General features: G+C 46.8%; 1 protein-coding gene across 1 annotated transcript; it reads right to left on the bottom strand.

Annotated features, from left to right (window-relative positions):
* Positions 1 to 1,980: 1,980 nt before the first annotated feature.
* SH2D4A (SH2 domain containing 4A) lies at positions 1,981 to 12,132 on the bottom strand. Its single transcript, XM_084263585.1, has 9 exons — positions 11,665 to 12,132; positions 10,724 to 10,883; positions 10,051 to 10,210; positions 7,926 to 7,991; positions 7,533 to 7,668; positions 6,072 to 6,288; positions 5,526 to 5,656; positions 4,516 to 4,736; positions 1,981 to 3,004 (listed from the first exon to the last, which is right to left on the bottom strand). Exons 1-9 carry the CDS (start codon positions 11,837 to 11,839, stop codon positions 2,912 to 2,914), a joined length of 1,359 nt encoding a protein of 452 aa, XP_084119711.1. The 5' UTR covers positions 11,840 to 12,132; the 3' UTR covers positions 1,981 to 2,911.
* Between the last annotated feature and the right edge of the window lie 223 nt (positions 12,133 to 12,355).

Genomic DNA, 12,355 nt, shown 5'->3' on the forward strand with positions numbered 1-12,355 from the left:
CTTTCCCTTGACACATGCTTACATGTGTTTGTCTTTTGTTGGATGCAAATGGCCTGCACTGCACTTCCATTGCAAATCACCAAATGTCTAACACCACTGCAGAAGTACGAGAATGGAAGCTCGGTATGCTGAGAAAACCCACCCCCCAAATATGTCACTTAGATAAAAACCTCAGCTATAACTCAAGTAGGTCCTTCAAAAAATCTTTTTGTTCCCAGAATACATGGTAATTTGTGTATAAAGTTGTCTTTGTTTTGACAGAGTAACTTTACAAATATTATGCAGCAGGAGGAGACAGGCCTGGCCTGTTGAATACATGTGAGAGCCATGGTAACTGAGCTGCTCCGAGGTGACAGCTGTTCCTACAGTCCAACTTCACCTGAATTTGAAATTGGCTGGTGTGTATTAAGGAAGTTTCATAATCATAGCCTGCCCCAAACCTAGCCTGAACTATTTCCATAATGCTTTTTTGTTATCTTCTCTTAGGTTTCCCTAAACCCTCAGCAACTTAATGAAACTTTGAGGTTGGCCACGCTTGTAAAGCAGGTATAGACCAGATGATCTCCAGAGGCTCCTTCAAACTTATACTGGTCTCTAATTCCAAGCACTGGGCACCTGTAAATTCAACTCTTTATTACTTTGGGTACCTTAGCAAGCATGTCATCCCATCCCCGCTCAGAGTTTCACAAGTTATGTTTTTTAATGGCACATTTCTGTTTTTCTTGTACGTCCTTTTCCACAGAGATGCTGTTCTTCCTGCCAGGAATAACACTGCCTGTGCAGTTCCTGTTCCCTGGCTGCAGGAGCCAGTTTGGCAAGAGGCGAGGTTGAATCAATGATGGAGAGCCAGCCAGCAGTCATTGGCTGTTACCTGCAGGAGAATCTAATCACAGCAGAAGTCTGGCAGGGCTCTCAAAGGTGGAGACAGCACTGATAGGAGAGGTGAAGAAGAACATGAGAAAGGAAAGCTGCTGTTAGCTATGTTTCTGTGAGCCAAGTGGGGCTATAACTGGTCTTCCAGACCAGTTGGAAAAAAGGAGGAATCCAAAGAGAGCAGCCAGCAGAACCACAGCTTTTGCCAGGCAGGTCTCTACCTTTCTTGTCCCAGAAACAGCTTGTGATCTTTCTCAGAATGGCAACTGACTGGATCTTAGATGGGGAGAGAATAGATATCACCCTGTGTAGATGGGGAAGCCATATGTGGACTCCTTGCTTTCATTTTTGACAACTGTTGCATGCTCTGGATAAAGACATAGGGGCATGGGGCAGAACAGATTGCCATATCCTTCCAGGTGTCACGATCTCTCCAGCAAGCAATTTTCAAATGTTCCTACTCTTGTGATGCTTGCACAGCATCCCTAGGAAAAGGATTCTACAGAGAAGTTCCCCAAGACAAACCAGCACCCTTGATTCCTGGCCACTGCAAGTCATCCTTGCTCCACAGACTTTCAGAGTGACCAGATTTCAGACCAACAGAAGGGCCAGACTTGAGGGCATCTCTTCTGGTAAGGGCATCTGTTCCTCTGCAGTCAGCGTGGTAATCTAAAGCATAGGAATAAACCTCAGATTTCTTCCCTTGCAGCAGGAAGGTGAAGCTGGGAGTCCCTAAACTGAGTTGTGATTCTCAAACATGTAGGGTAGGTGTGAATGCTGATAGTGGTTTTCTCTGGGCTCTGCAAATGAGCAGTTATAAAGGTAAGTAAAGCTGCATACATTTAACTTTCTCAAGTTAAGGGAGTAGCCCGTGTCCATCAGAAAGAACAGGTAACCAACTGAAATGAGGTCGACTCTTGCTCACTAGTTGAGGATCACATCTCAGAAAACTGTTAGCAGGTTGACACCACCACCATCCTCAGCTGTACAGTTTGTCATGTGCAACAGTATGAGGGAAACTGGGTGAGGATTAATTTGTGCTTCTGTCAGCCTCTGCCCAGCTCTTCTGAAGTGTGTATTTAAAGAACAGCGTAACACATACCAAGAGAGAGCATCATGTTGATGGAACAAGTTCTATGTTCAAGTTTACATTGGGTACATCTCAGTAACCTGGACACAAGTTGCAATAAATAGCTCCATTTGGGAAAGTAGTACTCTTTACTGGCAAACACTCTTTGGTAAACTCTACTAATACTGATCGAGGTGCTGCTGATAAGGCTCTGTGCATGTGGCAGTCTTTCATACGTACTCCTGTATCCCTTCTCCTTTCCCTTTTACAAAAGATTAATCCATGTCTATGCAGAAAGGCCAGCATGGGATTTAAATACAGGTGAAGAGAGTGAGGTTTTATATTCAGAGGCTCAAGGAGTTTAAAAAAAAAAAATGCACTTTTCATGAAAATCCCTCTTGCCGGAGAACACCTTTCACTGAAAGGCACTGAAGGCACTGAGGGTTTGCTCGGATGTTTGGCTTGAACATCCAGAATTCCAAGGGCACAGCACTTTGCAGGATTAAGCTTCACATTATGCAAATTACTACATCAAGACCGATTCACCTCTCCAAGTTGTTTTGTGCTTTCTGGAAGCTACGATCTCCTTCAACTGTGGATACTAATCTATTTCCTGGATGGCACATGACCTTGCATTCAATAACAGAAGACAGCTCCAATACAGAAGTTCCCCAGGGAATCTGCAAAAAAACCCCCAACACTGAAAATACATGGCAGCATCTCCCTGTTCAACTGATTACTTTGTCACCTCCCTCTCTCCATTGTGTGGGATGCATCCAGCTGCTTGCAGCTTGCTGGGCTGATGCATCCTTTAACTCGCTTGATAAGGCCACAACAGTATTTATCCTCCCACTGCTTTGTTGTGAAGGATATAAAATAGAGGCACTTATGGACAAGGTTTCAGGTAAGCATCAGCAGCTCTAGCTCCAAGTTCAGTCTTTGTGAACACCAGCATGGGGACTGGGAAGGTCACTCAAAGAGAGAGATGTAATCTGGTTCCTGGTCCTCTTGGCCACACGGGTAAAGCAACAGCTCCTTCCCCAAGGAGGTGATGGGTTCGTCCTGTTGATATAGGATGTGATTAAACACCATCTTTCAAACAGACCCTACCTACCACAGCATCGTGAGGTGGACAGCAGTCTCCTTGTCTCTGTTATTGTGGACTTGTTCATCCCATGGTGTGATACAGATCAGTGCCACAGGGAACTCTAGGAAGGACCCACATGGCTGACCTCTGGCTTCATAAAACTGTGTCAGCGCTCAGTGCAGTGACACAACTCTGGCAGCTCTCAGAAAGAGCTGTGCTCGTCTTGTAGATAACTGCGGTTTCTACAGTGTGAAGTGCTGGCCTGATCAGAACGTGCTGGAGCCAGGGCTGCACAGCATGCAGGTAAGCAGGATGGGCTGGTGGTGGACCATGCTTCTGGCTGCGTTTGTAGAAGGTTCAAGGGTGGGTCCTGGGGTGAGCATGTGCCCTCTGCTCAAGCAGCCCCATTCTAACACGGGAATTCCTTGATAGTAAAGTCTCTGCTTCCCATCTTGTTCTCCACCCCAGCAGCAGATGCGTGGTGGGAACTTGCCTTCTTTTGTGGGCACCTGGTGAGGGTTCAGCAGAACCCAGTAGAGCACTGCAGCAGAGTAGGTTCACCCTGCCCTCACCTGCTGCAGTGCAGGGGCTCTGTAGGATTCTTTGCAGACTGTGGACATGGCTCAGTCTTTAATATGGATATGCACAGCCAGAATTTAAATACTCTGGCACTGGTACCAACAGTTGCATAGCTCCTGCTTTCAACAATTTCAGCCTCTACCGTGAAACCCAAGCAAGAAGCAGTAGCCCGGGTAGAGCTCCATACAGCAAATAAGACAGATATTTTTCTCATGTCTAATTTTGTTTATCCATGTCTGTATTAGGCTAGGCATGTTTTGAAAGAGCAGGGTATTTTAAATGAACCTTTAGGCAAAATGATTGTCCCATCCCTGGGTAGATCTTACAGTAAAATAATGAACAATCCATCTGGTCCTCCTTGTACCCCATGTAACTGTAGTCAGTGCTAGTAAACACTGCTGATATTGTTGAAGGAACCTGCCAACCTTCTATTTTTTTATTGTTGCTTAGTATCAGACCTTGCCTGCTTTGAGTTTATAAAGATACCTTATTCTCCTTCATGCTGAAGCTGGAGGCAAGCAGGATTTTCTGCTTGTCCGCTTGCTGGCACACCACAACCATGGAGAGAATCCAGAAGAAAAGGAGTCTGCATAAGTATGCTGTCACCTCTCACCTTATCAGTATTTCTACTAAATACTGCATTAGTACCTTCATCCCTGTGTGCAAGGTGTTCTGCACACTTGGAGGGGGCTGAGAATCAGGTCTGAGATGTTTGAGACATGTTAGGCTGCCTTAGATATACCCATCAGGCCAGCACACCCTTCTGGAGCACCACACAGGATACCTAACAGCAGCTAAAATGGGTCTAGTTACCTATTTTTAAACCAACTGCATCTATTCTTTCTTATTTTGAAGTGTCCTGAAGCAACTAAACCAACAGTTAGTAAATGCATTGCTAGAGATTCACCTTGTGGTAGTCTACAAGGTCAGCCAGCGTTGAATGTTGTAGCTGGTCCACTCCAAGGAAGCTGTAGGAATCACTGGAGGCATCGATGAGGAAGTGTTTGCATCCTTCCACAGACCGGTAGGAGAGCACATAGCCCTTGATTTTCTCACTGAGCCGGATCAGAAAACTCCCCGGTGCTGTTTTATTCAGAAGCTCCTCTGCTTTCTTAGATGTTAGGATACCTGTTCAAAACCAAACCACAAAATGGAAAGAAAAGCATTTTTGCAGGGCTGGATGGAACAGTTCTCACAAGAAATCTGTTTTACTGCTTTGAAACTGGTCTGTGGCACTTCCACCCCGTGCATTCTTTTCTTGCCCAGTAGCCCAGGAAGAGTCCACTAGTAACACACCATGGCCACGTGCTAACTGCTTATGGTAACTGTTCCAGACCTAGCCCATTATGAATGATAAATGCATGGGGCTCAAGAGGACAGTTTCCATGTTAGGAGAGAGAACAGTGTTGCAGTGTGTAGTACATTGGTTGCAGATTAGCAGTGCTGTGCAGACAGTGATCACAAGTCTTGTCAGAAAACAATGCAAGCACTGAAAGCCCAGTTACAAGAGGGTAATGCTTTCACTGCTACAGTCCCAATCAAAGGGGTTTCCCCCAATAGATATGGAATGGAAAGGTGATGGATGATGAGCACGTATGGAAGGAGAAAGACATGGCACCAAAGATGAGTGGGATGAGGTGTGCCAAAATCTCTCTCACACGGGTTCAAAGGGTTACCAGGGTGCCCATTCATACAGTACAAGGTGGCACAGAGGTACAGGACATTTTGAGGATCTGGCCTCTAACACCTCAGCTTGCCCTCGTAATGCTAAAGGAATTTAAACTGCAGTTGTAGATATTTAAAATGGAAAATGTAGCCACCTTTGAAAAGCTCCCGAGCCCAGCCTGTGGCAGCACCCGTGTCAGCAGAAACACCTCCTTAAAGAGCTGGGTCGGGGCAGAAACACTCGGGACTCACCATGGAACCAAGGTGCTATTGTGTCTGTGGCTTTCTGATAGCCAGCTCGGAGAGGGAATTGCTCCTCTTTGAACCACTTGATGATGCTTTCTTCAGTAGAACTTGAGACTGTTCTCTGGATTCCCTCTTTCCTGTTAGAAAAGACTGTGGTTTGTGCATCAAGTTCAAATGATAACTTTTGAGTTCTTGGCAAGACTTACCTTTTGTGCAGGATCTTCAGAACAGCCCTGAACAGAAGGCTTACATTAGAGCTTACACTAGAGCAGCTGTCAGCAGTATTGTATGGTTTTCAGTGGACACCTTGCACAGAGGTTGTATGCACTAGGCTTAGGATGCTCTACTAAATCAACCCATTACCATCCAGGGGTTAGCCAATAAGCCTCGTGGCACCCCAGGCTGGAATATAGCCTAAGCTCTGTATTTTTCTCTGCGGGGTGTCTTCTCCACGTGAGGAGGAGAGATATCCATTCCCATCTCAATCATCACATGGTAGAGTAGAGGAATCTCATCCCTCCTCCACTCTACAGTGCACAGTGGGGTTCTTACCTAATTGCTCTCCCATTTGCCATCACAGGAGGTGGAAGTTTAGGCTTGGGGGGGAGAGGTGGATATTGGAGTGGTCGCCGATCTCCTGCTGTGGCACCCTTGGAAATATCTGCCTGCTTCCCTCTGTGGATGCCCTGCAGTGAAAGCCGCCTGTAGTCGTCTCTGGCTTGCCGTGCAAGGGAGCGCCTCTTCTCATCTGCTGCCTTGGATTTCCGCACTGGAACAAAAAAGGAGTCCTACAGGAGCGAACAAGCAGGCAAGTTTTAACCTTGCTGCCCTCTGGCCATCCTCGTGCTTGATGAAGTGGAAGAATAACCCGCTTCACAAGGTGAAAGATCTCACTCAATGGTGAGACTGTTTGCCACACCTCTGCCATGACTTTTGGGCATCTGCTACTTAACAGGGTCTGGTTTTTATTCCTTAAAGAGACTGAAAATCTGGGTTCATTCTAGGCATCAGGTCCCTTTGTACTTAAGACTACTAGTTTTTGTTTTGGATGATGACTCCTGGTTCAGAAATAGATTTCTGTAGTTCCTTTCATGTGAGCCTACAGGGTGCACATGCGTGCATGGAATAAAAGCTCTTGAAATGACCCAAAGTCAATCCTGATCATTTTTTGAGGGTAAGAGGGAATCTTGCTGAAACTGTTACAGAAAGTGGAAAACTTGGCTGGTTTGGTTTGGGGTTGGTTTTCTTTTTAGTTGTTTTGAGTTTTGTTGTTTTGTGGAGTTCTTTCCTGTAAAACTGCCTTGAATGTCTAGGAGCCAGTAGGAGTAGCCAGCTCTCCTGTCAGTCTGAGGAGGTTAGTTCTTTCCTTGCTTTTGTAATCAACTTCAGATTTAGTTGTTTTTTGGGGGTTTTTTTTGATTAGTAAGAAAAATACACACAGACACACACAGACACACCCGGCCTGAAGTGGAAACAATTAGCAGTACAGCATTGCCATCTACTGAGAAGCAGTGGAGCAGGAAGTATTTGGCAGCTGTGATGGGTGCTACTGCAAGTCTCACATTGTTTGCCATTTTCCTTCCTATTGTTGGGATTCATTACGTGAGACAGCGCAGCAGGGCTCTGCTTAGGTGGGATCATGTTTGGATGACAGGGAGGATGTTCTTAGTCCCTGTTACCCATTATCCTTGTCCTCAAGAGCAATGATTACTGCATAGTCCTACAAAAAGTGTTGGCATTTATTTTAAAATTCATTATCCTGACTGTACTCATGTAGCTCTTGTTGTTTGTTTTAATATAGTATCTATAGGAAAAAAGTGCCATTTCCCTGTCCAATTCTAGTCTCAACATTGTGTCAGCTCAGAAATATTTCTGGCAGTACTCTTGGCAGCACTCTCCACCCATCAACTGATTACTTAGTTCCAGTGTGGCAGGAAGGAGGATTGAGATGATCCCAGAGAAATCCCTAGGATTTCTCAAGCCCCATAGGAAAAAGTCATCCTGAAATCTTACAGGATTCCTGCCATTCAGGCTCACTCTCATCAGATTTCTGCAGAGTCCTCTTGCTCTCCAAGCTGGGGTGGCTCTGTGGCATTGCCTCCTGGGGGGCTGTGGTCTCTTCTGAATTTCTTTTCTGCGCTTCCTTCATCTGTGAAAGAAACAGCATGTTCACCTCTGTCCCAGGCTTGTTTTAACCCTGCTTTCTACTAGCCTTGAAATACTGGGAATTCCAATCTTTATTGTGAATCAACAGTGTACAGACCCTCTGCCTTTACTGCAGGTGACAACAGAGAAAGTGAGGGGAAAAAAGCCTTGGGCCAGGTGAGGCTCTGAGGCTGATGGGGACTGTAGGGTTAAGTTGGTGCCCCACTCAATGTGTTAGGAGCACCCCAGCTTGCCACCTACCTGTTGGAAGTCACGCTTCCTCATGTGGCAGTCTGCCAGCATCTGGTGAACATCTCTGGTTTCCCTCTGGGTGAAGGAAAAAAGCAGTGGTGTCAGGACCATTGCTCTATGTTGGGGCAATAGGTGTATAATTCAGAAGCAGTGACGTGACATTTACGCTAACAGATTTTTTTCAACCTCCTCTGACAAACATTGGGGCTTTTTTGTTGTATTAGGCTTAATATGCCACAGGAGGAGAACTCAGGGGTGTTGTGATTGTCCTAAACACCCAGATAGGCTAAGTGATGCTTCCAAGTTCTCCCAGTGAGCAGCTCCTTCCCTCCAAAGCAAGACCCAGCAGAACCTGCTGTTCACAGCTTTACCCGCCTGAGCTTGTTTGCTGCTGCAGCTGGGGTGCTGTGAAGTCCTGCTTGTTAAACTGATCCAACCAGCTGCATATCTCAAGTTCGCTCTTCCCTGCAAACCAGTCTAGCTACCCTGGCAGCAGCCGCTAGCTGAGGCCTGCCTTTGAAGAGGAACAGTTCAACTTGTCGTTGAGCAAACACCCTCCTCCTCCCCAGTGGACATGGACTGCCTCCCACGGCACAGTGAATCATGAGATAACTGTACTATGCTGCCTACCAAGGACGTGCCTTGTTTTATCTTCATCACCTGCTTGGCTAATGTTTAATATGAATGTGGCTTTCTGATTTCCCTCTCCCTGACAGGAAACTAGGAACTTCAAATGCATGTAAAGCCCCTTGTTTTCTTAGATCGGTCCCTCTCTGCCACTCCCTCCATCTGCTGTCCCATACACCAGACAGTACAATGCCTGCATCCCTCAGATTAAATGGGGACTAGATCTTAGAGAAAACACTTTGACAAGGGAGGTGAGGAAAGAGCCCTCTCCAGGCCTAGAAAATGCAACAGGGATCTTCAGTCTTCATCTTTCCTCCTAATTGTAAAAGCCCCAGAAAACTGGGGAAAATTACTAATGTATAATGACAAAACCCAAAAGTAAAATATAAAACCTCCCTTCACTTCCATGCACAAGACTGGAAGGGTTTTGGTGTTTCTTTGTGGGTTTGGGTTTGGGTTTTTTTTGGTTGGGTTTTGTTTTTTTTTTGTTACCTGTGACCAATAGCTTGCTTTGAAAAGAAAAAATGCTCCCACACAGTTGCTCAACTTCAGCAAACAGTGCTAAGAAAAACCCCGGGTGACTCAGAGGCTTTTGATAAAGAAGGCAGCAGATCCAAATTCCCTTCAGTGTTTTGGTAGCAGCAAGAAAGGCGCTTTGCCAAACCCAACCTTCAGTTATCATGGGGGTTTTTTTACTCCAATACGGAGTGGATGAGTAATGAAAGACTATATGCTCAAAGAAGTTAGGAGCAAAAAGCTGAATGAAAACTCTCCTGAATGAGAGTGGACCTCTATGGAACTGGCAGGCTGTTCTGTTCCTTCTGTTCAGCTTTAGCTGTATGGGTAGTTAATTTAACTCACCTTTTTCTCAGTTCTCTGCAAATGGCTTTTTGTAACCAGTCACAAAGTAAAAATGGCATCATTGCTGGAAAAACATTGCTGCAATGCAACACCACAGCAAAGACACTGTAGTTACTGCATTTGGGGTTCTCTCTGTGCTGTCAAGGTCATAACCTATTTTTAAACTATTTTAGAAGACAAAAACCCCACCAAAACCCACCTAAAATATGCATATCAGAGGATGCTGGTAAAATTATCTTCAACTGTTCTTTTGTGCAAGTAGATGATTTATCTAAGGGCCATGGCCTTGCATCCTGGGATAGCCTCCCCAGTCTTGCTCCAAAAGCCATCCAACCCAGCCACAGAGCAGGAGGGGAAGTACTGCAACCCTTGTTTAATCCACAGAGGATGAAAGCAAAGGAGTACAGAGTAACTAAATCAGCCCTACAAAGCAGAGCTATCCCAGCTGAGAATAGTGCTTGGACCTCCCCGAGTCTTAAAGAAGGATGTGACAGCACGGGCTCTCTGACTACAGAAGAAAAGCCTTAACAGTTAGCTGGCTTTTTTTCTTCTTCAAATTTCTATTTACAGCAACCAGGATTTGCTGCACTTCCTGGATCTCAAAGCACATGGTCCTGATAGTTATGGAGAAAAAGGGGAAAACCACCTTAGTGAGCTCCTGGCTTTTCCCTGTTGTAGCAGCAGCAGTTTTTCTCCCACCTTCCTCCTTTTCCTCCACATTACGTTTTTTATTCCTGTGAAGATCTGTCTCACCCAGGACGGCTGGTTGTGGATGTGGAGACCGTGTTACAGAAGAGTCTGTCTCTCTGAAATGCAGGAGAGAGAGAGAATTTAGGAACCTGAGGGAGTCACTCTCCTCTCCCTGAGCGTCTTGGCCAGGAAGCTGCACGTGAGCAGAGCAGTGCTGCGCTGAAGCAGCGTGCAGGCAGCTATCGTACCTCCGGATCAGGTAGGTGGAAAATTAAACTAATGACTCGTGGTGAGTAACTGCCATCCCGCTGTACATGGGCACCTGTTGGTGAATCAGTGCAACCCAGACTCACCACCTGCTGCAAGGAGAGTCAGCATTTCCTGTGGGCTGCAGAGGGTACTGCGCAGGAGCCGCATCACAGGAGGCTCAGCGAGCCAGGGCAAGCATCAGGCTGGAGCTGGTCTCTGCCAGCATGGTGTGTACTCAGAAAGCCCGCCCCTTTTGCCTGCAAGTCAAGTGTGACGGTGGTAACCACAACCCCCACAGGGAAGACTCCAGCCTTTGGGTCCCTAAAAATGCCCTCTCCTCTGTGTCTGCCCACAGAGTTCTAGAGCTGAAGGGTGCTTACCTGCCCTCCTTGCCTTGCTCTCTCGCTAAGCGCTTCGCCCTTTCTGCCTGGATCTCTTCACAGATGGCCGCATAGGATTTATCTGAAGGGTGCTCGCCCATCACCCAGACCCAGACATCGTTGTCTGCACCGAGCTTCCAAGTCACCGACTTCCCATTGGCTGTAAAGAAAGCAGCTTTTTGGCGAGTGCAGTTTGCTCAGTGGCTCTGTGCAGGTCTGTGCAGGGCCCGTGTCCTGCCGGCTGTGCCCCCCACTGATTGCAGAGCCTCCCCAAAAGCAGCTGCACAGGGGGAAAGCTCGGCTGGGATGCAGCACACACCTCCCATTGCGTTTCATGCTACCGAAGCCAGGTCAGTGAAGGAGGCATTTCTGAGTCTGGGGGCATGTGAGGGGACTCATTGCTGTTTCCTGTCTTGCTTTAACTCCTTGCCACTGCCCTTCCCAAACTGTGTGAGGGTGAACGACCCACAAACAGAATATGTGGAGGAAGAGCTAGGAGAAGTGTCTTGTCTTCCTAGTGGCCAGCATGCTGTGTAATCCTGGCAAGGGGACTGCAGGTCTAAAGGCACAGCAGGAATCCCCCTGTAAATCTGAGGCTCCAGGAAAGAAGTTTTTAGTCCATGGTTATTTTGTAGACACATTCAGAGGCCCCATTTAGTGGGAAACTTAGAAATGCATCTCCTGGGGGCAAGTAAGCCCTGTCTTCCCAGCTAGGGGAGTTGAGTAATTTGGTCGAGGTCAGAGCGTCTGGCCCAGGGGGTAAAACCATTGTGTGCCTGGCCAAAACTGCTCCATGGCAGGTGGGTTTAGTTATGGTTAGGAAATATGACTACGGTATGGCCCTGGGAGAAGAGATTTTTCTCTAGGTACAAATTACCTCCTGTTTCTAGGGAGCAGTTGACCTGGCCAGAGGGACAAACAGTTGTCAGGCAGAGACTTACCTTTTCTTGGCAGTGGCTTCTTTGCCGGAGCCTTGTCCACAGCCGCTTCTCTTTCCTTCCACCGTCTGATCTGTTCCTGCCTCATCTTGAAGAAGAGGATCTGCTTCTGCTCCTCATTGAGTTCTGCCAGCAGGTCAGGATCGATGTACATGTCTGATAAGATCTGTTTCAGCATGGCTGCAGGTTTCAGTTACGCACGTTTGTGGCGATGATCTCCAGGGATCAGATCCTCTTCCTGGCTCCGACAAGAAAGAGTCCCTTCCCGCCTGAGCCCGGAGCAGGAATGCAGGCGTGCCAGAGTAATTACACTTCTGCCTTTTTTTTTTTTTAGCTCAGACTTCCTGCACAGGCCAAAAAAGTAAATAAGTAGCTTAAAACCTGCAGTTAAGATTCCTTGAAATAAGAGGTAAACTCAGCTCCTACGCAGTTCCCGCCTGCTCTGCAAGGGAGAGCTGGCAAGAAGGGAGACCTAGATTGGGGTGGATGTGTTGATGCTCTGATAAACTCAGCTGATAGTATATCAAAGGAGAGCAAGCGCTGCCTGTTACAGTCATCAGAGGTGTGGCCTGGCTGTGCCCAAGCAAACATTCCTGCTGTGCAGGGAATCAATGAACCCATGACTAGACAGCTCCTCCTCCTTCCAAAGAGGAAAGCTTTGATGATCAAAAGCCCAGCCTGCCCCATTTTACCA

Source organism: Gallinula chloropus (assembly GCF_964237585.1).
Source record: "Gallinula chloropus genome assembly, chromosome: 4".
In the NCBI taxonomy this organism is placed as follows: Eukaryota; Metazoa; Chordata; class Aves; order Gruiformes; family Rallidae; genus Gallinula; species Gallinula chloropus.

What these genes read in the sequence shown, in the direction of transcription:
- SH2D4A (XM_084263585.1), bottom strand. Translation starts at nt 11,839, where the DNA reads ATGCTGAAACAGATCTTATCAGACATGTACATCGATCCTGACCTGCTG. An exon ending in GAAGCCACTGCCAAGAAAAG is followed by an intron (nt 10,884 to 11,664) that starts GTAAGTCTCTGC and finishes CTTTCTTTACAG; the next exon opens with CCAATGGGAAGTCGGTGACT. An exon ending in GGAAGCGTGACTTCCAACAG is followed by an intron (nt 7,669 to 7,925) that starts GTAGGTGGCAAG and finishes TTTCTTTCACAG; the next exon opens with ATGAAGGAAGCGCAGAAAAG.